Source organism: Pongo abelii, chromosome 19, assembly GCF_028885655.2.
Source record: "Pongo abelii isolate AG06213 chromosome 19, NHGRI_mPonAbe1-v2.0_pri, whole genome shotgun sequence".
Taxonomy (NCBI): Eukaryota; Metazoa; Chordata; class Mammalia; order Primates; family Hominidae; genus Pongo; species Pongo abelii.
The window spans coordinates 53451888-53474355 of record NC_072004.2 but is presented as its reverse complement, the minus strand read 5'-3'; the positions used below and the strand labels follow the sequence as shown (position 1 = coordinate 53474355).

Below are 22468 nucleotides of genomic sequence, written 5' to 3'. Positions count from 1 at the left end.
GGTGAGCCGAGATCGTGCCATTGCACGCCAGCCTGGGCGACAAGAGCAAAACTCCGTCTCAAAAAAAAAAAAAAAGTCAATAAAGAACACGGTTATTTTTAAAAACAAATCTCATTTCCATTCATTTCATTTTCACCTAATTAGTACCAAAAATACTAAGATCTAATCTATTTCTATCTTTCCTGGTTTCATCAGCTTGCATACTACTAAATTTTCTCTTGTATTTACTCACTACTCTGGCTGGAGACAATGCACTCAAACTAAATACTCTGTCCTCACCTTTCAAACACTTAGGACAATGGCTTTTTACCTTACCGTTTTCTGGCCCATCATTACATGCTGTTCAGTGTTTTAAGAGATGAAAATAAAAAGGGGAAGGCAAAGAGGCTAGTAGCACAATTTGTTCTTCATTCTTTAAAACCACTTCCTTAACTTAATCTTGAGATTCTAGGTTACCTAAAGGAAGACAGTCCTGTAAATTATTTCAGGTGTGGTTTTATAAAGGCATCATTAGCATTCAGCTTCATGAAGAGGTTCCCTACCCATAGCTAGCCACAAATACAACAAGTCATTGTGCTGCAATTACTGCTTTATAAAATTTATTGAATCCATTACCCACTTTCACTCTTAAGTATCTGTTCTGGTTTCTTCTGACCACAAAAAAGACCTGTCTTCAGCGCATTCTCACAAGTTCTAACCAACAATATACTAAGTTTGCATTTATTAAAATCACTGTCATTTTGGTTTTACTCCATACAGCTATTTGTAACATCTATCACCCTCAGTAAAATTAACTGTTAAAAGTTGAAAGGAAACATTAAATGCTAAACTTTTAACAATTACAAAACATCTAATTCCCAAGTGGATACGCTACCATTTATTATTTTTTAAAGTGTAAGACATTAAGAACTCTTATCAGATTAATGCTGTACATGCAAACAAGAACAAAAAGAAAAAAAAAAAAAACAAAACCCCAAACTCTTATCAGAGTAGTCTATTTAGATTGGTTTAAACTAGGAGAGCAAACTGCAATGCAGAAATGTAACAATCTGGCCGGGCGCAGTGGCTCACGCCTGTAATCCCACCACTTTGGGAGGCCGAGGCAGGTGGATCACTTGAGGTCAGGAGTTTGAGACCAGCCTGGCCAAAATGGTGAAGCCTGGTCTCTACTAAAAATACAAAAACTAGCCGGGCATGGTGGCGGGCGCCTGTAATCCCAGCTACTCAGGAGGTTGAGGCCCAAGAATCACCTGAACCTGGAAGGCAGAGGTTGCAGTGAGCCAAGATCACACCACTGCACTCCAGCCTAGGTGACACAGTGAGACTCCGTCTCAAACAAAAAAAAAAGAAAAAAGAAAAAAAAAAGACATATCATAGCAATCTGACAATATGTACCTGGAACTTTACAAAAGGTTCTTATCCTTTGATCCAACCAGTAATTCCACTTCCAAAAGCCTGAGAAAACATTTTAATGCAAAGATTTTTGCATTATTTATGTTCTTACAGTTTATTGATGGCAAAAACTAGAACAACCTCCATGTCCAACACTGGAAAAATAATTACGGAATGTCATACAACAGAATATTACACAGCCATTAAAAATGTTTAAGAATGACAAGAAAAAATGTTTTCAAAATTACATTTAGTGAAATAAATAAGGACAAAAAATGTTACAGAAAACAATATATTAACTCTGTATCTATGTGTGTGTCTAGGACTGAAATTACACCAAATGCTGCTTATCCCTGAGAAGTATGATGAAGCGTAATTTGTTTTGTAGTTATTTTTCAAGATTTTAGAAGGAATATATATTTTGGCCGGGTGTGGTGGCTCACACCTGTAATCCCAGCACTTTGGGAGGCCGAGGTGGACAGATGACCTGAGGTCAGGAGTTTGAGACCAGCCTGGCCAACATAGGGAAACCCCATCTCTTCTAAAAATACAAAAAAATTAGCTGGGCGTGGTGACGCACACTTGTAATCCCAGCTACTCAGGAGGCTGAGGCAGGAGAATCACTTGAGCCCGACAGGCAGAGGTTGCAGTGAGCCAAGATCAGGCCACTGTACTCCAGCCTGGGCGACAGAGCGAGACTCTGTCTCAAAAAAAAATAAATAAATAAAATTTAATTCTTCAGACTTCTCTAAAATCAAATCTGTATTATATGTCATTTTATAATTGTAGTAACACTGAACAACATTTTAGCCAGAGTATAAAACTTTCTTAAATATTTCACCATTCCACCAACTTATTTGGGATTTTCTCAAATACACCTACATCAGCCCTATCCTATACTCAAGTGTTCAAACTCACTGAACTACCATGGGAATCTTCTAAACATGGATACAACATATCACATAAAAGAAGAGGCTATTTTTTTTTTTTTTTTTGAAACAGTTTCACTTTGTCTCCCAGGCTGGAGTGCAGTGGCGCAAGCTCGGCTCACTGCAACCTCCGCCTCTGGGGGTTCAATCAATTCTCTTGCCTCATCCTCATCAGTAGCTGGGTCTACAGGCGCACTCCACCACACCCACTGATTTTTTTGTATTTCAGTAGAGACAGGTTTTCACTACGTTGCCCAGGCTGGTCTCAAACTCCTGAGCTCAGGCAATCCGCCGGCCTCGGCCTCCCAAAGTGCTAGGATTACAGGCGTGAGCCACAGCGCTGGGCCTAAGGCTACCTTTTTTTTTTTTTTTGAGACAGAGTCTTGCTCTTGTTGCCCAGGCTGGAGTGCAGTGGTGCGATCTCGGCTCACCGCAACCTCCACCTCCCGGGTTCAAGGGATTCTCCTGCCTCAGCCTCCTGAGTAGCTGGGATTACAGGCGCCCACCACTATGCCTGGCTAATTTTTGTATTTTTAATAGAGACGGGGTTTTGCCATGTTGGCCAGGCTGGTCTCGAATTCCTGACCTCCAGTAATCCACCTGCCTCAGCCTCCCAAAGTGCTAGGATTACAAGCATGAGCCACCAAACCCGGCCTAAGGCTACTTCTTTACATACAAGTTCGTTAATTTCATTTTACAAGTCCAAGTTACAACTGACAGTTTAACTAAGGGTAGAGTTTCAGCATCCCAACTAAAATGATAAAGTCTGCAACTGCCTGTAAACATTGTAACTATATTGCAACATTTAGCTACTATCAAAATCCTAAGACTACTATTTGAAATAAGTTCAAACAATGTTTCCTCAGTGCATTACCTACAGACCCTAGGGACAAAGACAAAACCTAAGGTTAACTTCATGCATGCACTGCCATCTATCAAAGGAACAGTGCAGAGCATAAAATTCTGATGGGGCATCTTCCTTCCCTCTTCCCTTTTCCCCTTCTCTCCCAACAGGTGTTTTGCTCTGCATTCTCCCTTTCAATAGTATTTGGCAGAATATCCTGAAAGAAACTTGTTTCCCTTGACAAGAATTTTCACTAACATTCTCACAGCATTCAATGACTGTGCAGAAGTTCCAACACAAATAAATGTCTCACTCATTCCTTTGTGATAAAAACCCATTCTGAAGCAAAGAAAAACTGCACCTTTTCCTAAATGTTATTTTGAGATATTTAAATTAAGTGAGCTTAAGTTTTATTTGCCTTAGTCACAAGTCCACAGTATAATTAAAAAGCAAAATTCAACCGCCAGATACAGTGCAAAGTAAGTTCCGTACTAAACCACATTGCAAGGTTACATCTTTTTCAGTGGAAAATTTTGGAAAGTCACATCATTGTGGAGAGAATACAGTATAAAAGCACCTAAAAAGTTGGCCATTTTAAAGTGCTATATGACAGATTAACGTGTTGCATTCACAAAGGTGGTTATGTGAATATACCAAGAACTAATGTCTTTTAAAGACTATTTATGTTGGTTTTCCCTATGTTTTGGTATGCTTTCCTATGTTGATTATTCATTAAATAATAATCTTATATCCAAACTCACTGAATTTTTTTTTTGAACTCCACAGCCATTGTGGGACAATAAACCTTAAAGGCTGATATCATAACTATATGCTTCAGAAAAGTGTTTATGTTGGCAGGGGAGAGAAGAAAGAAAATATCAACAAATGAATCCCTATCTGGAGTCCAAACCGAGAAATGCATTGTTTAATATGATCACAGTGCTAGTTTCAACTATTTAAAAATACAAGTCCATTATACTTCTAATGCAAAAAGTACAGAAATCATAATCAAGACACACAATTTCTAATGCATCAACACTATTTACTTTATGTCAGAACAAATCATTCTACCGTTTTTCATGAAAAATAAATGCACCTGAATAATCGTAGATGCTGTCACTGAAAAACTTCTAATAAATTAAGTCATTCAATAGCTCCTCTAATCCTTTTTAAAGTACTGCAGCTCAATCAAGTCTTAATTGAGATTGGCAAGCATAAAGGCATAGACTGGCATCTCTACAATGACTTGCATTTTACATAAAATTTGAAAAAAACTTCGGTAGACATTTGAAAAAAAAAATATTGAGGAACAAAACTGATCAACTGCCTTTGATAGCAAAAGAATACTGATGAGATGAAGAGACTTAGGTGTACCTTATCGAAATAAGCAATGTATAATCCAAAGCTTCAGCATCATCAAAACGCAGATTTCAAGATATTCGGAAAAGGTTAATTTCACTTCTTAAGAAATAGTGGCAAGCAACTGCACTCATTTCCTGTTCAGATTCAATTCAAATTTCAGCCATTTCCTTTTAAAGGAAATAGTACAGCAACATAGGGCAGAGAGGGTCGGTAATGCTACACTACCAAATCTAAAGAATAAAGTACCCGGAACTGGGTCTTGACACTCAAGATGAGCAATCAGTTTTTTATAGTACTCTTACACATTCAATAATTTGAATTCCTTTAAAAAAAAAAAAACAACTCCACCTGTAAACTAAATAATGCCAAGAAAGCCCGTTTTGAAGAGACAGGGCCTAGCAGTACAATCGTTTCAAGAGTTTTAATGCATTAGGCAATACGAGACTATTTACAACGAAATTAAACCATTTTAGTGGAATCTTGACTGTGCACGAGTATGTCACTCTGCCCCCAATAACTAAGCTTACGTGGTGAGAGCTACCAGTATTAAAACAAAAAATACACAGGTAGCAGTGCAGCTGCGACATTTCCAGGTAATTAAGCCTCCCCGAGGGTAGGTGGTTTCTGTACGGGGTAGGCCCTAAACGCTCAAGATCCTTCAACCCCTCTCTGAGACGTGTGCTTTGGCAAAAGCAGCGTCTCCTAAAGGGAAAGGGTCAAGGAAGAAGGTTCCAAAAGAAGGAAAATCTGGAGAGAGGGAGTGCGTACGGAGCTCTAGGCTTGGGGCCGACAGAGGTTACCGAGCCACCCACTGCAAAGGCGAGTTTGTGCGGCCTGCTGAAGAGAAGGCCTCGCCTAGGAGTTGCAACACACTCTTTCTCCAGTGCGCAGCGCTCGGCCTGGGGGAGGCGGAGGAGGGGAAACAGCTGCCAGGGGAGCGGCTGGCCCAGCCCGGCCCTGCCCGCTCACCGTGAGAGTGTCGTCTATGTAGAGGGGAATCTGCCTCCTCTCGAAGGGGAACTCCTCCTCCCCGTCCCTGCACACTGCCACCAGTCGCGCCATCGTCCCCGACGCTGCCGTTGCCACCGTCACCACCTCCTCCCAGCTGCCGCCGCCGCCTCCTCCCAGCTCCTGCCTGCCACAGCCAAACCCCGCGAGCGTAAGCACCCGCCGCCGCGCAGCACATTCGCCACGGGGAGCAGGGAGCGGAGCGGAAGGGGACGGGAGAGCCGAGCTGCGTTTCCCATCACCCGATTCCACACGCGCTCAGCCAATCAGCGCCCAGCGCCGCCGGGACCCGCCTCCCTCGCGCCGCGCTCCCTCCGTCTCTCCCGCCCGCCCGCCCGCCGGCCTCTAGTCAGGGTCCAAAGGAGAGGCGGAAGGGACCCGCCTGCCGGGGGCTTCCCCGCCCGCCGCAGGAGTCCCGGCCCCAGGACCCCACCCCTGGCCTGGGCCTCGCAGCCTGCTCCCCGCCGCCCGCCGCCCGTGTGCTCTCTGCCCCCAGCTGACCTGTTCTCCCCGCTTCTGGGCGCACCCCGCCCAGTCGGCTCCAGGACTGCAGTTGCCCAGCGCGACCCCGCCCCTGGGAGGGGTCGACCCCGCAGCGGCTCTGCGGAGTCCAGGGAAGGGGGAGGGTCAGACCCTGTCCTCACCCTTCTCGGAGGAGGCTGTCGGTTCCGACCTTCACTGTTTTCGTGGTAGCCTCGCTAACTCCCACCTCTGCTCCCTGTTACTGGCTGACGAGGCCCGCGTCAGGGCCGGCCTGGGCGGGAGCGCAGCTCCGAATGCCGTTTCCTATCCGGGCAGTCAGCCGCTCGCGCCGCGGGGAGTGGAAGAGGGAGGGCGGCAGACAAGGGGAAGGTGGGGCCGGGCGGGGTCGGGCGCCGGGCGGGGCCCACGTCCTCTCGCGAGACTGGGGCCGGCCGCGCTAGGGACCCCGCTGGAGAAATCTGCTCCCAGAGGGTGTGCGGCCGCCCTGGCCGTCCCGCCCGTGGGCCCGGCGCCCTCCTTGAAGCCCAGCCATTCCGCTAGACCCGAACTAGGACTGGTAGGAGGGGTGATCGGCCCAACCTCAGGCCCCAGCCGCGGGCCGGGAAGGCTTCCCCAGAGACGAGGGGCAAGCCCCTCGACATCAGGGTGTCGTCTATGTAGAGGGGAATCTGCCTCCTCTCGAAGGGGAATTCCTTCAGCAAGTCAAGCCCGTCTGATTCGGGGCTGACTCAGGGCAGAGGCCCAGAGAGGACCTGGATAGGTTGCGAGAAGTCGAGATCAGAGGGGGCGGAAGGCAGTGAGAAAAGGGAGACGAGCATCGGGGGGTGAGAGACAAACTCAGGTCTGGCTCTTGGCCCTTGACGCCACTGAATTCGCGTCCCACGGCGGGAAGAGGAGAAAAGGGCCCTGACACCGCGGCTCGCCAGGGGCCCGCTGCGTAGCTGCATCCCGATCCCGCTGAAGGGACCGCAAATAGTGAAGTGCTGACAGCTTGTGGTTGTCGTTACACTGGAAGGAAATAGAAAACCGGACAGCGGTGTGTGTGTGCGTCTTGGCCAAAGGAACTTCTTGGGCTGGGTTAATGTGAGCAGGTACTCTCTTGGGCGAAGTACTGCCACTGGCCGACGGCCTTTCCCTCTGGCCGTCTCCGAGGAAGCAGAGCTGATGTGAAGACAGTTCCTCTCGCCACCGTGCGTTCAGTTCTGACCTTGAAGGTTTTGGAGGTCTGTCGTGAAGATATTTAGCCTGTAAAAGTCCTGGTGATCTGAAGGACAGATGAATTTACTGCTCTATTTCCTGGTAGAATAGGCTGGAGCTGTGATACCTTTAAACAAAGTATTTTGGGTCGGGCATGGTGGCTCACGCCTGTAATCCCAGAACTTTGGGAGGCCGAGGTGGGTGGATCACCTGAGGTCAGGAGTTCGAGACCAGCCTGACCAATATGATGAAACCCCCGTCTCTACTAAAAATACAAAAATTAACCGGGCGTGGTGGCATGTACTTGTAATCCCAGCTACTAGGGAGGCTGAGACAGGAGAATCACTTGAACCCGGGAGGCGGAGGTTGCAGTGAGCCCAGATCGCGCCATTGCACGGCAGCCTGGGCAACAAGAGCGAAACTCCATCTCAAAACAAAGTATTTTGGTTATCACATGGAGTCTTAGAGATTCACAACAGAAAACCCATAGTGCACCCTTAGCCATGTTGACTTAGTACATTGTGTGGTCATTGTTAGGGTCGGTGTGACATAAGAAACGAAGAACCATTGTTCATTCCCGAAGGTGTGATTACCCGGCAAATATTTATGTCTTCTGGGCCAGGAGCCATGGCTCACGCCGGTAATCCCAGCACTTTGGGAGGCGAGGTGGGTGGATTACTTGAGGTCAAGAGTTCGAGACTGGCCTGACCAACATGGTGAAACCCAGTCTCTACTAAAAATACAAAATTAGCCGAGCGTGGTGGCGCACGCCTGTTATCCCAGCTACTCGGGAGGCTGAGGCAAGAGAATCACTTGAACCTGGGAGGCAGAGGTTGCAATGATCCGAGATCACGCCATTGTGCTCCAGCCTGGGCGACAAGAGCGAAACTACGTCTCAAAAAAAAATTTTTTTTATGTCTTCTGGCCATGTTAGCAGAGTAGAAGAATGTATTAGCTTGAATCTAATACGTATGTATGATGTTCATATACATAGCCAAAATTTGGACATTTTTAGAGAATTTTGCGTTTTATGTAAAAAACAAAACCAAACAAACCAGGACGGGGGCGGCGGCTAACACCTGTAATCCCAAGACTTTGGGAAGCCAAGGCGGGCAGATCACTTGAGGTCAGGAGTTCGAGACCAGCCTAGGCAACATGGAGAAACCCCGTCTCTACTAAAAATACAAAAATGAGCTGGGCGTGGTGGCGAGCACCTTTAATCCCAGCTACCCGGGAGGCTGAGGCAGAAGAATCGCTTGAACTGGGAAGGCGGAAGTTGCAGTGAGCCAAGATACTGTGGCCTTCAGTATCTAGAGGTGCTCCTATAGTGGTACATCAATTAATGTACCCACTTTAAACCTTTTTTTTTTTGAGACGGAGTCTCGCTCTGTCGCCCAGGTTGGAGTGCAGTGGCGCTATCTCGGCTCACTGCAAGCTCCGCCTCCCAGGTTCATGCCATTCTCCTACCTCAGCCTCCCGAGTAGCTGGGACTACAGGCACCTGCCACCACGCCCGGCTAATTTCTTGTATTTTTATTAGAGACGGGGTTTCACCGTGTTAGCCAGGATGGTCTTGATCTCCTGACCTCTTGATCCGCCTGCCTCGGCCTCCCAAAGTGCTGGGATTACAGGCGTGAGCCAACGTGCCCGGCCTAAACCTTTTAGATTTCATTAGGATTCTGGTTGATAAAGAACATTAAAAATGACAAGCTCATTATATAGGTGCTAATTTTAATTACTTTGACTACTGAACACACGCCAGGTACTAACAAAGAAGGGAGTATTCACCCTGGGGATTTAAATCTATGAAAAGGCATTAAAACACATATATAAAACGTAATAAAATGAAATCCCAAAAGTCTCTTACCATCTGAGCTTACTTTCCGTAATTTGGGTTTGTCTCTTAGGTCCACTGAGCATACTTAGTATCTTTGGACAAATAGGAATTCAATGAAAACGTATTCTTAAAGGCGAAAAAGGCAGATTTGCTAGGTAAGTTGCTGTTTCTCAAGGAGGTAGCCTGGGTGCTATAAATCCAATCCAATCTAATCTAATGCAGTACAATACAATATAATACAATCGATACAATAAAATCAATATCCCAAGGAAAACGCTTAGAAAATTATTTCATGGCAAAATAATTTTTCAAAGTTTTCACTGTGCAGCTTCCTGGTTTTAGAGTAGGCACTTATTTTTATTTTCACTATTGCTCTGTTTTTAGTCATAACCACTAGTACTGCAGCAAATATTTCTTGAGTATTATCCTATGTACTTTAAAATGAAAAGTATCTGCTTTTAGAGCAAACCTCTAATTGACGAAATATATAATTGCTACATTAAAAGACAGTTGTCTGTTGCCTATTATTTCATTTTGATATTGGCATTGTGAAAATGCAAGTTCAAAGGATTTGAAAGGCCAGGAAAGCAAAGGCAATCAACAGCAGAACACATTTTGCTGGTACCTAATAAAGAACAGTTGGAGGGATGGAGCTGTAATAAATTATCAGCAAAATACCATTCTTTTTCTTAGGTCCAAATGTGTGAGAAGCTAGCCACAAAATGCAGGCATAAATGAGATCTATCTGTTCTTCAGGCTACCTAGGTTTTAAAAAAATGAAAAGTACCAAGGTATTCCTTATTATTTTTTAGCTTCATAGACTATATTTAAACTCCTAGGGAACAACATAAGGTTCTTGTATGATTTATATAAATACATTGGACATTTATGCTCAATAAAAATAAAACTGGTTGTCATCTTCGGCACACAAGAGCTATTGGGGCACGTGTAGTAGACATCCCCAGTTTATAATTGTGTAAAATTAAAATTGGCCGGGTGCGGTGACTTGCACCTGTAATCCCAGCACTTTGGGAGGCCGAGGTGGGCGGATCATGAGGTCAGGAGATCCAGACCATCCTGGCTAACGGTGAAACCCCGTCTCTAATAAAAATACAGAAAATTAGCAGGGCCTGGTGGCGGGCACCTGTAGTCCCAGCTATTCGGGAGGCAGAGGCAGGAGATCGTGCTAGTGCCCTCTAACCTGGGCAACAGAGCAAGACTGCGTCTCAAAAAAAAAAAAAAAATTAAAATTATGGGAGCGAGTCACTTTCTGAAGGGCATAGATAGGCTGAGGTCCTGGACAGATTATGTTCTTCTTACTCCTCACTTTGTTATCTTTCCCTCTCCTCTGCCCTCAAAAATTGATAGTTGCAAGGAAAATGATAGTTGATTAGAAGACCTTTTGTTGTTTCATTATAATAACCACAGTTTTATGTGGTAAGACAATCTATGGCCACAGAATGTTATTTAAATTACCATAGTGACCTAAATCTGAGGATCTGTGGATTGGGTTTTCTTTTTCATGAGCTGACACTGGGAAGTTCTGTTTTATCTGTCAAAAATAAACACACCTGGCCAGATGCGGTGGCTCATGCCTAAATCCCAGCACTTTGGGAGACCAAGGCGGGCAGATCACTTGAGGTCAGGAGTTTGAGACTGGCCTGGCCAACATGGTGAAACCTCATCTCTATTAAAAATACAAAAATTAGCCGGGCGAAGTGGCACGTGCCTGTAATCCCAGCTCCTCGGGAGGCTGAGGCAGGAGAATTGCCTGAACCTGGGAGGCGGAGGTTGTATAGTGAGCCAAGGCTGTGCCACTGCACTCCAGCCTGGGAGACAGAGCAAGACTCCATCTCAAAAAAAAAAAGACAGTAGACTATTAAACGTTATTATAGGCCAGGATCACAACGCCTGTAATCCCAGCACTTTGGGAGGCTGTGATGGGAGGATCACAAGAGGCCAGGAATTTGAGACCAGCCTGGGCAACCCCATCTCTATTTGTTAAAGATTAAAATTAAATTAAACCTTAATTTAGCCATAGTTTTATTAAATTACACTGGGTACTTGATGACTCTCATCTTTCTTATTGGTTCTCCTTTCCCTGATGTGGCCCCTGCCTGCCTCTCCAGCTCTCTGCCCGTGCTCTTCCTTTTTCTGTGTTCAGCCTTCTTTCAATTCCATTATGTGCTTGGTGCCCTCCCAACGTAGGACGTTTGCTGAGGGAGTCATCCATCTATAATGTTCTCTGCCATTTGCCCCCCAACCCCCAGACATATAAGACTTTTATAACTCCTCATCCCACTAATCAGCTGTAGCTCAAAAAAAAACATCTGTGGGGAAAACTTGACTCCTTACTAGGTCAGTTCTTGATTTGACACTCTTGACAACCTATGCTTTTTCTTCATAGCTTAGTATTTCACAATGGATGTTTAATGTCTGTTTCCTCCACTAGATTGCAAGCTCTGAGGTATCAGGAAATTTGTGCTGTGCTTCTTAAATCCCTAGCATAGGGTAGGCTAAAAGATGAATTAATCCCAAAGCAAAACTTTGTCTCGTAATTATTATGTGTATAAACTATAATACAACATCCAATTCAGTCTATTTTTTTTGTAGACAGGGTCTCACTATGTTTCCCAGGATGGTCTTGAACTCCTGGGCCCAAGCGATCCTCCCACCTCAGCCTCCCAAAGTACTAGGATTATAGGCGTGAGTCACCATGCCCAGCCTTCCGTCTATTCTTTGGTACATTTAACTGTCTGACTTCATAGTATATAAGTAATTTCTTTATTTTATTTTTAAAATTTTTCTTTTTTTATCCACCCATCTGCACACTGGAGTATTTGATTTTAAACATTTGCTTCTTAGTCCTAGGTTTTATTCAAAAATTTAAATTGAGCAATAAACAAGTATTGACAATCCACAGTTCACACTGAAATGTCAACATAAACATTTCATTTTATATTTATTGTAAAAGCAATATACAGTAAAAATACAGAATAGCATAAGGTTACATTAAGATGGAAAGTAAAAATTTTCCTCCCCCCACCCCAAGTCTTTCAATGTCACAACTATAAAGTTTCTTTAAAATACTACTTAATACATTCTAACAAGTCAAAAGGCTTTGTTTCTTCTTGGTTTTATTGTTGAGATACATTAAAATATTAAGCATTGGCCCAGTGTGGTGGCTCACACTTGTAATCCCAGCACTTTGGGAGGCCAAGGTGGGTGTATCACTTGAGTTCAGGAGTTTGAGACCAGCCTGGCCAATATGGCAAAACCCCATCTCTACTAAAAATACAAAAATTAGCTGGGCATGGTGGTGCATGCCTACAGTGCCAGCTACTCAGGAGGCTGAGGCAGGAGAATTGCTTGAACCTGGGAGGTGGAGGTTGCAGTGAGCTGAGATGGCACCACTACACTCCAGCCTGGGTAACAGAGTGAGACTCTGTCTCAAAAAAAAAAAAATAATTAAGCATCACTACTGTTCAGATGACTGAAAGTATTTTATAATAAAATATGGTTAACACTGTTGCCAAAAGCACAATTTCTTTACAATTAATATTCCTCATTAAATATTGCCCAAATACTTACATATCCTACCCCTGCTGATCACCAAAATTGTATAGTCTTATCTTGCAAATATAGTACATATACAATTAAACAGTTGGAAAACATATAGAGATTGACCACAAATAAGGCCCACAAGGTACTGCTGTGTAATGTATCTACCATCAGGTTGATCAGGCCAGTTGTTATATTTGACAGCAAGAAAAATATTAACTGTTTTCTGTTTAGAGCTGTGATTAAACAAAGACTGGGTTCCATTCTTTCAGCTTCAGGGACTAAAGATTCTGAATGCTTTTTATTTGTAACAGGTGACTGGATAAGTTTCCAAGAACATGGTACTAGAGCTCCATTAATTAGAAATTTGGCAAAACTCAAAATTATATCACCCAGTAATAAACTACTAAGAAGGATCAGGCTAGAAGCAACTATCCAAATACAAAAGGCTAAATTTGCCATTCTTCGAGATACTGCTTCTACATTTACTTGAACTACGTAAAGAGATATGAAGAGGCTAATAGCTGCTAGTAAAAGAAAACAGGCTACTTTTATCAAGTCTTTGATATGTGATCGGTTCTTATGCATGTATAACCCTGTTTGCACACCAGCCATGTGTATTGCCACATACCCCAGGGTAGAGATTATTCCTTCACGGTTGGCATTTAATAGACCAACCCGTGTGCCACTACCATCAGTGCCATATAATATTAACCTCTTCAGTGAGGTAAAGTCAAGGGCTAGCTGGTATAATATAGTAATGCTGAGGGCAATAATCCAGGACTTATTTAGGGGAAAAATAATCAAAAGCAGTGGTGTTATCAATTTCACAACTATTATGGTAAAGAAAAAGTTCCAGTGAACTCCATACTCAGTTAAATGTTCCTGATAGCCTATTGATTTTATAATGGCTAATCGTCCGATTCCTAGGAAGACTAATGGCCATACAGAGTATAGTGAGTTTGTAAAGTAACGCAATTTGGACCCTTCCATATATTTTCTCCTCCTGACCTCTAGACAAACCATTGCAGACCCAAAAACAAAGCCACCTACTCCAAAATCCATTGCTCCTGTCCCATAGAGCTCAGTTTTGGCAAATCTTCTGGGAAAAAGTGGGAAGTCCACAGCCAAAATAGCAATAGCAGTAAATGCACTGGTAATTACACGGAAACAGGAGATGGCTGGAATGCATTCTGATTCTAGACTGATGTTCAAGAATTTTTCAAGGATTTTTAGGAAAGGCAGTCTGGCATAGCAGGTCCTCCTTCGGTATATTTGATACAACAGCCCTGCCCCAAAGATAATTACACCAAGAAGCTCAAGGAGGATAAATGAAGCCCAAATGGTCAAAGTGGCTACCATGGGAACTATTAGGACAACAAAGTCAATGAAGAATCTAGTTTTCCAGGTATGTGAAAAAGAACACAAGTACTGTGAGAAAATGATCAGGAACCCTCTGCACAGGATACAGAATGCAGGAAAGCACAATCCCTGGGTGATTTCCAGCACGGTGGTTCCATTGAGGTTACTGACAAAAGCTTCCTTCATCTGCTTTTCAGACATTTTTCTTCCTGTGAAAACAAGAGCAAAGGAATGGATTTGTGAAAAGCAGCATTCTTGTGTAATTAGCACACCTGGCTTAATTTTACTCTTATTACTAGATTTCAGAGCAGAACTTTGGGCCCTAATGAGTTCACCTAGGATTTGTGATTCCCCTTCCGAGGATTGTGGGAAGAAGCTTAACACTAATGTGTTCAGATAGAAATGTCATACTAATAATATGAAATTATTGGTTACAAAGCTTCAGCTATTCCCTGTACAAGACAGACTCACAAAGAAAGTGAATTTGGGGCCAGGCGCGGTGGCTCACACCTGTAATCCTAGCACTTTGGGAGGCCGAGGTGGGAGGATCACCTGAGGTCAAGAGTTCGAGACCAGCCTGGTCAACATGGTGAAAGCCCGTCTCTACTAAAAATACAAAAATTAGCCAGAAGTGATGGTACCCACCTGTAATCCCAGCTACTTGAGAGATGAGGCAGGAGAATCGCTTGAACCGGGAAAGCAGAGTTTGGAGTGAGCCATTGCACTCCAGCCTGGGCCGCAGAGTGAGACTGTTGACTGTCTCAAACAGAAAAAGAAAAGAAAAAGCAAAGGAAAAGAAAGCGAATTTGGGATACAAACTCTGAGAATGGCATCATAGGCAGATGGGAATTTCTATTATAGAGCACAGTACGTATCATGAAGATTCTTTGATGAAAATTGAATAGGATTTACTAATGACTTTAAAGCAAATTCAAAGGCTAGGGACCAAGTACATTTTGAAGTTGGGGGCCTTGGTTCCAGTTCAGAGCCTCTCCAAACCTACTGCCTCGGTACAAAACGTGACCCCTGCAGTGATTTCTGGATCCCCAGGCTGCTCCTTTCCTCATTTACAGACAGTTATGTTTTCAGGTTAGGATGGAAGTAGGTACGATGGATGCATTAAGAATGGATGTATAGCACATACTAGTGTTAGTTGCTCTTTTATTAAGGGTTGTAAAACACCTCTGAATGCCACACATCATTGTCTGAAAAACGGCATACTGGAAGAACACATTTGTTGGTTAAACATGAACCTAGAGTTTCTCAGTGTACCATGAGCTGAATAAGTAAGCGAATGCATGCGTGCATTATGGCCTGTCTGGAACCTGTGACAATACTTCACAGTAACCTACTCAAATCAGTTGACCATTAAAAATAAAAGTCCTAGCGGAGAGAAGTGGCTCATGCATGCAATCCTAGCGCTTTGGGAGGAGAGAGGATCGCTTAAGGCCAGGAGTGAAAAAAAAAAAAAAGAAAAATTAAAAATTAGCTGAGCTTGGTGGTGCGCGCCTCTAATCCCAGCCACTCGCCAGGCTGAGGCGGAGGATTGCTTGAGTCCAGAGGTTGAAGGCAGCAGTGAGCCGAGATCGCGCCACTGCACTCCTACCTGGGCGACAGAGCGAGACTCCGTCTCTTAAAAAATAAACATAAAAATAAAAAGTCTTTTTCCTAACAGACGCCCGACCTGGCCGCGCACTACCCATATACCTCACGTGCTCCAAAAGGTGCCGGCGCCCCCAGCAGACAGTCTACGTGGGCAGGGCCGCCGGACTCCCGCTGCACCCGCCAAACCACGCGGGAACCATCCGCTTCCGCCTCCCGCGCGGCACTTCCCGCCGACGCAGGCAGCTGGCACTTCTGGGCGGGCCGATTCCGCGCGTCTCCGCCTATCATGGCGCTCCTCCCAGTGTCCCATGGGCTACCCACTCCTGTCATGTCCTTTAGGCTGGTGCAGGCCAGATCTTCTAGGGCTGTAGCCCTGAGAGGAACGCCTGGAGAAGAAACGGCACGCCGTGCACCTCACACGGCCCCTCAGACCTCACGGCGAGGCCCTATCAGGGTAATGGGGTCTGCTGGACCCGCACAAGACTCCGCGGCGGCGACCTCTACTGAAAGACCCCCAGCCCTGGGGGCGCCCGAAGGCCCAGGAAACTGTGCTTCTGCGCTTCTCCCCTAGAACGTGGGAAGCTGCCGCTTTACCCTCATTTTACCCCAGGGTCGCAAAACATCTCACCGTAGTTGGAGCCCGCAAGCCGGACCAGGTGTCCCGGGCAAGCCACGTGCGCCCCGCACCGCGAGTGCGCGCCCCGCCCCTGGGGAGGAGCCGGCCGACCCTCGGCCACTTAGCCAGTGCCACAGGCGACGGGGTGCGGTTCGGCGGTCCCAGGTTCTTCTCCTCACTGCACGCTCTTGCCCCTCCTCTTTTCTCCTCTGCCCGTATTCTTCCCGCCACCTGACCTGGCCCGCCCGCCTTTCCAAGTCTGGCCGGGCGGGGGCCTTAAGCACTGCGGCTCGGGCCGTGGGACCGGTGAGTGTCAACCCGATCCCATATCTGAAGCCCTTCAGACGCGGAAGGGAGTTGGGAGCTCATTTTGCCCCGCAGCGCTGAGGAAGGAGTAGGCGTCTCCACTTCCCCTTCCAAAGCTCCGTTTCCCTTCTTTTTGCCTTTTCCTTTTGACCCTCTTGTGTCTCACGAGGGGGTAGCCCAGCTCTTGGCTCTTGCTTGAAACAGAAGTCTTTCTTGATCACCTTTCCACCTTTCCGCCTGGCCGGCAGGGGGGCGGCCTGCGTGGGGAGAGGGTCCTTGCTCCACTCTTCGCCCAACTCAGGACCCCGGGAGGGGGCGGCTTGTCCCGGGAGCTGTCAGGGGAGCTGCGCCCTTGGCTGGGGTCACGTCCACCTTCCTGGGAAGGACATACTCTCTCCGTGCTAGGTGCTTCCGGAACGGCATCCCAGCCCTGGGTTTGCGGCAAGACGCCCGGACCATGAGTCCCCGGTTCCCGCCGGGAACCTCGGGGCGGAGCCAGCTGGACTCATGAAGACCCTTACCCAGCGCTTCTCAGCGTCTGCCCTCCCACTGTCCTCCATGCCTAGAAAGAAACTGAGTCTGAGAAGGAGGGACTGGTGATCAGGTTGCCACTTGCCTTGATTCGGTGTTCCATTTACTCATTACTGTCTCCCTTCTGCCCACAGTGGTCACACCCTTTCCAGAAATTCTTGGCTGGTAACCGCGAAACCGACTGGAGCAGGAGCTGGGAGAACTGGAGAAAACGGCTCTCATCTCACTTGACTCCAGCTAGGAGCTGATGCTGCATCGTAATAACATTTGCAGAGCGCTCTCACAGGTATTAGCCCCTTTAACGCTTCATTTAGCCCCGTGAGATCTGGATATTATCACTCCGTTTTGTAAACGAGGAAACAGAGTGAGGCTTAGTTCTTGAGTTCTGTGCCAGGGGCCTTGGGTTTTGGATTCAAACCCCAAACCTGTTGTGCTGCCTCTCTGGACCTATTGCTTGAGATGAGTTCCCAGTTGAAAGAGCTTTGTTCTCTGAAGCCCTCTGCATGGCTGTCCCTTGGATGGGGTACAGTCAGTGTCCAGGGTCAAGATCTTCTAGGGCTGTAGCACCGCACCTTTCCTGGTCCAGCACAGTCCTGATGCCTGTTTCCGCCTGAATTGTCCTTTTTCCAGCTTCTATGGAAGTCCCTATCCCTGGGTTCTTTAAAGACTTGATGTATTCAGAGCCTTAAGAAAGTCTCCACCAGGGTTAATCCATTGCAGGCGCGCTTCACCCACAGCCTCATCTCTCCTTGCTAGGGGTGGTGCCAAGGCCTAGAAAATTCCAAGTCTGAGGGTCACTTAACCATTCTTCAAAGATTGGCTTAGGCCCAGCCTCACAACACTCCACCTCCCAGATGGATTCAGCTCCCTGAAATCCTCACCTTCTTGAAGTTGACACTAGACTGTTCACCTGATTAGTGCTCCCAAATGGATCATCAACCGTTAGTCGTAGTGCTAACAGTGTTTATCCTCTGAGTGAATACTCAGTTCGTACTTTGTGCGGTGCTGTCAAACCATGACCTCATTGACCTTCACAACCACTCCTTATGAGGCAGATTTAACTGTCCCCATTTTCAAGGTAAGAAATTGAGGTAGGTGATGTGCCTGACCCAGAATCACACACCCAGTGAGTGGTTGAACTATGATGTAAACTACCACACCACACCTTTCCTGGAGCAGCAAGAGATGACTCCAGCCTCTCCTCCCCACCAGCAACTGGCTACACTGAAATAAGATATTTCTGTGTAGTGTAGAGGACAGGGCACAAGACTTCTCTGTCTCCCCAGCGTCTTCTTCCTCCTCCATGGCACACTGACCCGGAGGGTTTGCAGCCCCACCCCAACCCAAATCCTAACCCTGTAATCAGACTGCCCCGGGGAGCCTCTGAGGCTCTCATAAAAGTTTCCCTGTCTCCTAATTGGCAAGGGAAAGGACAGGCCCACTCTCTGCCCAGGCCTGCCTTGCATGTCATTTTGGTTGCTTCTGCTAGGTGGGAAGGAGTGAGTGAGTCACCCCAGAAAAGCCCTCACCTGTGTGTGGTCCTTGTCTTCTCTCTCATGCCACAGGCTCTGGAATGATTTGTCTGAGATTCCTCCAGAACTGAGCCCTTTGTTGGAACCATACCCCAGCCCATGGTCCCATGACTAGGTGGATAGTACTGCTTGTACCTCCTGCAACCCAGAACCCTGGCTGACGACTTTGAAGGAGGATGCTCCAGCAGGTAAAACCTCAACCTTAGATAACCCAGGCCCTCAAGCACCTGTAGCATCTTTTGCTAGCCCTAACCTGGAAGGAAGGGAAAGCCCCCTTAAAGGTCTCTTTTCTCTCCTCAAATTGTCTCTCCAGTGCCTTTTACTCATCATCAAGAAACTCTTCCTGATACCTAATTTGAATCTGTCTTGTGGTTTTTAGCTCCTTTCTTTGGGATAGGTAAGGTGGGATGGGTAAGGGAATCCTTAGGGCACTTTGGGAATTCTGCAGAGGAAGTCCTGAGAGATGTCCCTGCCACCTGAATTGTTGAGGCATAGTAGAAGCCTAGGGCTTGCAAGAGGATGTGCTCCTTGAAGCTAAGCCTTAAAGAACAAGAAAGAATTAGCCACTTGGAGAAGGAAAATAAGCACTCCAGGCAAAGAGGTCGGCCTGTACAGAAATGTAGGAGACTATCTATGAGGAAATATAGAAGGATTCTAATGAGTGAATGATGGGTTACATGATCCCCATGTCTCCGCCTCTCTGAAAAGGCTACTGTTGCCCCAGGCCTATAGGATTCCAAATCACCCTTTACAGTGGAGCTCTATCTCATACCCATATCATCCTTCGTGTGTAGCTCTTGGTCCTGAGAGAGTGGCAGTACTTATTTGCTGACTTTTTATTGTACCAAGTATTGCCAGGCACTGGGCTGAGGCAGATGTTGAGGGTGGTGCTTGCCCTCAGGGAGCTCAGAGTCTAGTGGAGTCTTGGGTAGGTAAGTGCCTGAACTCAGCAAGGTAGCAGCCAGGTGTGGGGCCTGCCAGCCTCAAGGGAGCCATAGTAGACACGGCAGCTTGACCTTCCAGCCATATGGCTCCTGGAACAGATTTGAAGGTAAGAAGTAGGCAAAACAGTTGACTGCTCTGGGCTTTTTTATTGCTTATTTTTAACTTTTTTTCTCTTATTAAAAAAAGGTATATCAATACAATGGAATAAAGCAAGTTACACAAAAATATAATACTTTTCAGTGTTCTTAAAATATGTAGGGAAAAAACCTATGATATTCTCTAAAATATTGGTTATTTCTGGGTAGTATGATTATGGATTTTTATGCTCCTTTTGCTTATCTCTATTTTCCTTTTTTTTTTTTTTTTTTTTTTTTTGAGACAGAGTCTCACTCTGTCACCCAGGCTGGAATGTAGTGGCTTGATCTTGGCTCACTGCAACCTCCGCCTCCCAGGTTCATGCCATTCTCCTGCCTCAGCTTCTCGAGTAGTTGGGACTACAGGCGCCAGCCACCACGCCTGGCTAATTTTTTGTATTTTTTAGTAGAGATGGGGTTTCACCGTGTTAGCCAGGATGGTCTTGATCTCCTGACCTCATGATCCACCCACCTCGGCCTCCCAAAGTGCTGGGACTACAGGCGTGAGCCACCGCGCCCGGCCTCTAAATTTTTTTTAATAATTTTTATTTATTTATTTATTTATTTATTTTTATTTTAGAGATGGAGTCTCACTCTGTTGACAAGGCTGGTCTCAAACTCCTGACCTTAGGTGATCCGTCCGCCTCGGCCTCCCCAAGTGCTTTTACAGGCGTGAGCCACCGCACCCATCCGTGAGACCCTGTCTCTTAAATAAATAAATAAATAAATAAGGCCAGGCACGGTGGCTCATGCCTGTAATCCCAATACTTTGGGAGGTCGAGACGGGCAGATCACCTGAGGCCAAGAGTTCGAGACCAGTCTGGCCAACATGGCAAAACCCTATTTCTACTAAAAATACAAAAACTAGCCAGGTATGGTGGTGCATACCTGTGATCCCAGTTACTTGGGTGGCTGAGACATGAGAATCACTTGAACCTGGGAGACAGAGGTTGCAGTGAGCCAAGACTGTGCCACTGCACTCCAGCCTGGGCGATAGGGCGAGACTCTGTGTCAAAAAAAAAAAATACAAAAGCCACTTTTAGAAGAATAGCTAACCCCTTTTGGCAGATTCCAGATGGCCTTTCTAAATCCTTCATGTGTTTATGTGCTTGTATCTGTGAGGTAGGTACCATTATCCCATTTTACAGAAAAGAACTTTAAAAAATTATTTAGAAACAGGGTCTCACTTTGTTGCCCAGTGCAGTGATATCACCATAGCTCACTGCAGCCTCAGCCTCCTGGGCTTAAGCAACTCTCCTGCGTCAGCCTCTAGAATAGCTGGGGTTACAGGCACATACCATAACACCCAGCTAATTTTTAAATATTTTTTATAGAGACAGGGTCACCTTGGCCTCCCTAAGTGCTGAGATTACAGGCTTGAGCCACTATGGCCAGCTGGAAATTTTTCTATTTTTATTTTTTACTTTAGAGACAAGGTTTTGCTCTGTTGGCCAGGCTAGAGTGCAGTGGTACGATCATAACTCATTGCAGCCTCGAACTTTTAGGCCCAAGTGGTTCTTCTACCTCAGCCTCCCAAGTAGCTGGGATTACAGGGACCAGATGAGGAGAATTGAGGCACAAAGAGATGAAGAAATTAACATAAGAGTAATATAACTATAAGAGGTAGAATCAGGATTCAAAGCCAGACAACTAACTTTCAAGTCCAGGTACTTGATCACTATACTCAGATGCCACTCTGGTTGGATCAGAACTCTTCATAAATTGTGTCTGTGTTTGTGAGTGGTTTGTGTGGTGGTGTTTTTTTTTCCCCTTCATAAAAGCAGAGGGATATGCATAGATATAGCTGTGCTCTGACCTCAGCAGTTACTCTGGAGGCCAAGAGCCTACCTTGTGCATTATAGTGGGCCCAAAGTTCAGAGAACAGGCAGTGGTTTTGGAAGAAATGCATTACTGGGCCTCTTGGAGGAAACTTGCCACCATGGCTTATTTCTATGAGAGGTTTGAAATTTTAGGCTCACCATTCTCATTGGAAATTCACCTGTTGTATCACAGACCTCTTCCTTCAAAAGCACATTTCAGCAAGATACCTGTCTTCAACCCCCACTCTATCTTTCTTGCATCCCCAAAGGAGACAGTAGGAGAAATGGGACCATGGGAGGAAGTGGAGAGATGATACATGTGGAAAGGTTTGACATCAAGGACGGGCAAAGGAAGATAGGGTGACTCATGCCTCTAGTCCCAATTACTTGGGAAGCTGAGGCAGAAGGATCACTTGAGCTCAGGAGTTGGAGGCTGCAGTGAGATATGATCACACCACTGCACTGCAGCCTGGGTAGCAGAGCAAGATTGCATCTCTTAAAAAAGAAAGGAAAAAAAAAGATAGGCAAGGGAGGAGAAAGGACCTGTTCCCTTGGTGCCTATTCTTGACCTCAGATAGCCTTCTGAGCCAGGCTGTCTCTCAAGCAGACTCCGGCCAAGGGAACCAATTCATTAGCCAGCCTAAATTTAAGCCACAAAAGGCAGGTGATGAAGACGTGGGGCTACCTCTCTCAGAAGGTACAGCTGTTTTACATCAAAAGCTGAACTGTCTCTTCCCAAAAAGGCCTAACCCATGGTTCTTTTCCTTTGCAACATTCCTATAGCCTTATTTCTAATAAGGCTAGTAGCCTGGAAGTGCTACTTAAGTGGCCGGAGCTCTTGGCAGAAGAGATAGCATTTGTTGAGTACATGCTGTATGCCGGGCACTGACTAAATGCTTTGTATATCTCTTCTTGCTTTTCTTCCCAATAACCCTGTCAGTTGAGTTTATTTTCCTTTATTTACGAATAAAGAAACTGTGACTCAAAGAGGGTAACTTACCCAGG

At 45.8% G+C, this 22468-nt stretch overlaps 3 protein-coding genes across 11 annotated transcripts in view; 1 reads left to right on the top strand and 2 right to left on the bottom strand.

Annotated features, from left to right (window-relative positions):
• LOC100434618 (gametogenetin-binding protein 2-like) overlaps positions 1 to 6377 on the bottom strand; it is a 33978-nt gene extending 27601 nt beyond the window's left edge. The window contains 2 exon segments of the mRNA XM_063718798.1: positions 5497 to 5662; positions 6180 to 6377. Of these exon segments, the coding sequence (XP_063574868.1) occupies positions 5497 to 5589 (93 nt within the window). The 5' untranslated portion in view covers positions 5590 to 5662; positions 6180 to 6377.
• The window catches only part of LOC129047292 (unconventional myosin-XIX-like), an 86427-nt gene that overhangs the window by 31823 nt on the left and 32136 nt on the right, over positions 1 to 22468 (top strand). The window contains 4 exon segments of the mRNA XM_063718753.1: positions 9122 to 9206; positions 17167 to 17318; positions 17789 to 18110; positions 18598 to 18752. Of these exon segments, the coding sequence (XP_063574823.1) occupies positions 18741 to 18752 (12 nt within the window). The 5' untranslated portion in view covers positions 9122 to 9206; positions 17167 to 17318; positions 17789 to 18110; positions 18598 to 18740.
• LOC129051371 (phosphatidylinositol-glycan biosynthesis class W protein) lies at positions 11989 to 17009 on the bottom strand. 9 transcript variants are annotated; one of them, XM_063718755.1, is made up of 4 exons: positions 15682 to 17009; positions 15484 to 15580; positions 14485 to 14580; positions 11989 to 14183 (listed from the first exon to the last, which is right to left on the bottom strand). In XM_063718755.1, exons 1-4 carry the CDS (start codon positions 15907 to 15909, stop codon positions 12661 to 12663), a joined length of 1944 nt encoding a protein of 647 aa, XP_063574825.1. In that variant the 5' UTR covers positions 15910 to 17009; the 3' UTR covers positions 11989 to 12660. The 9 variants fall into 9 exon arrangements, with proteins under 9 accessions (XP_063574825.1, XP_063574826.1, XP_063574824.1 ...); XM_063718756.1 differs by having other exon boundaries at positions 14485 to 14577; XM_063718754.1 differs by lacking the exon at positions 14485 to 14580 and adding an exon at positions 14620 to 14730 and having other exon boundaries at positions 15682 to 17007.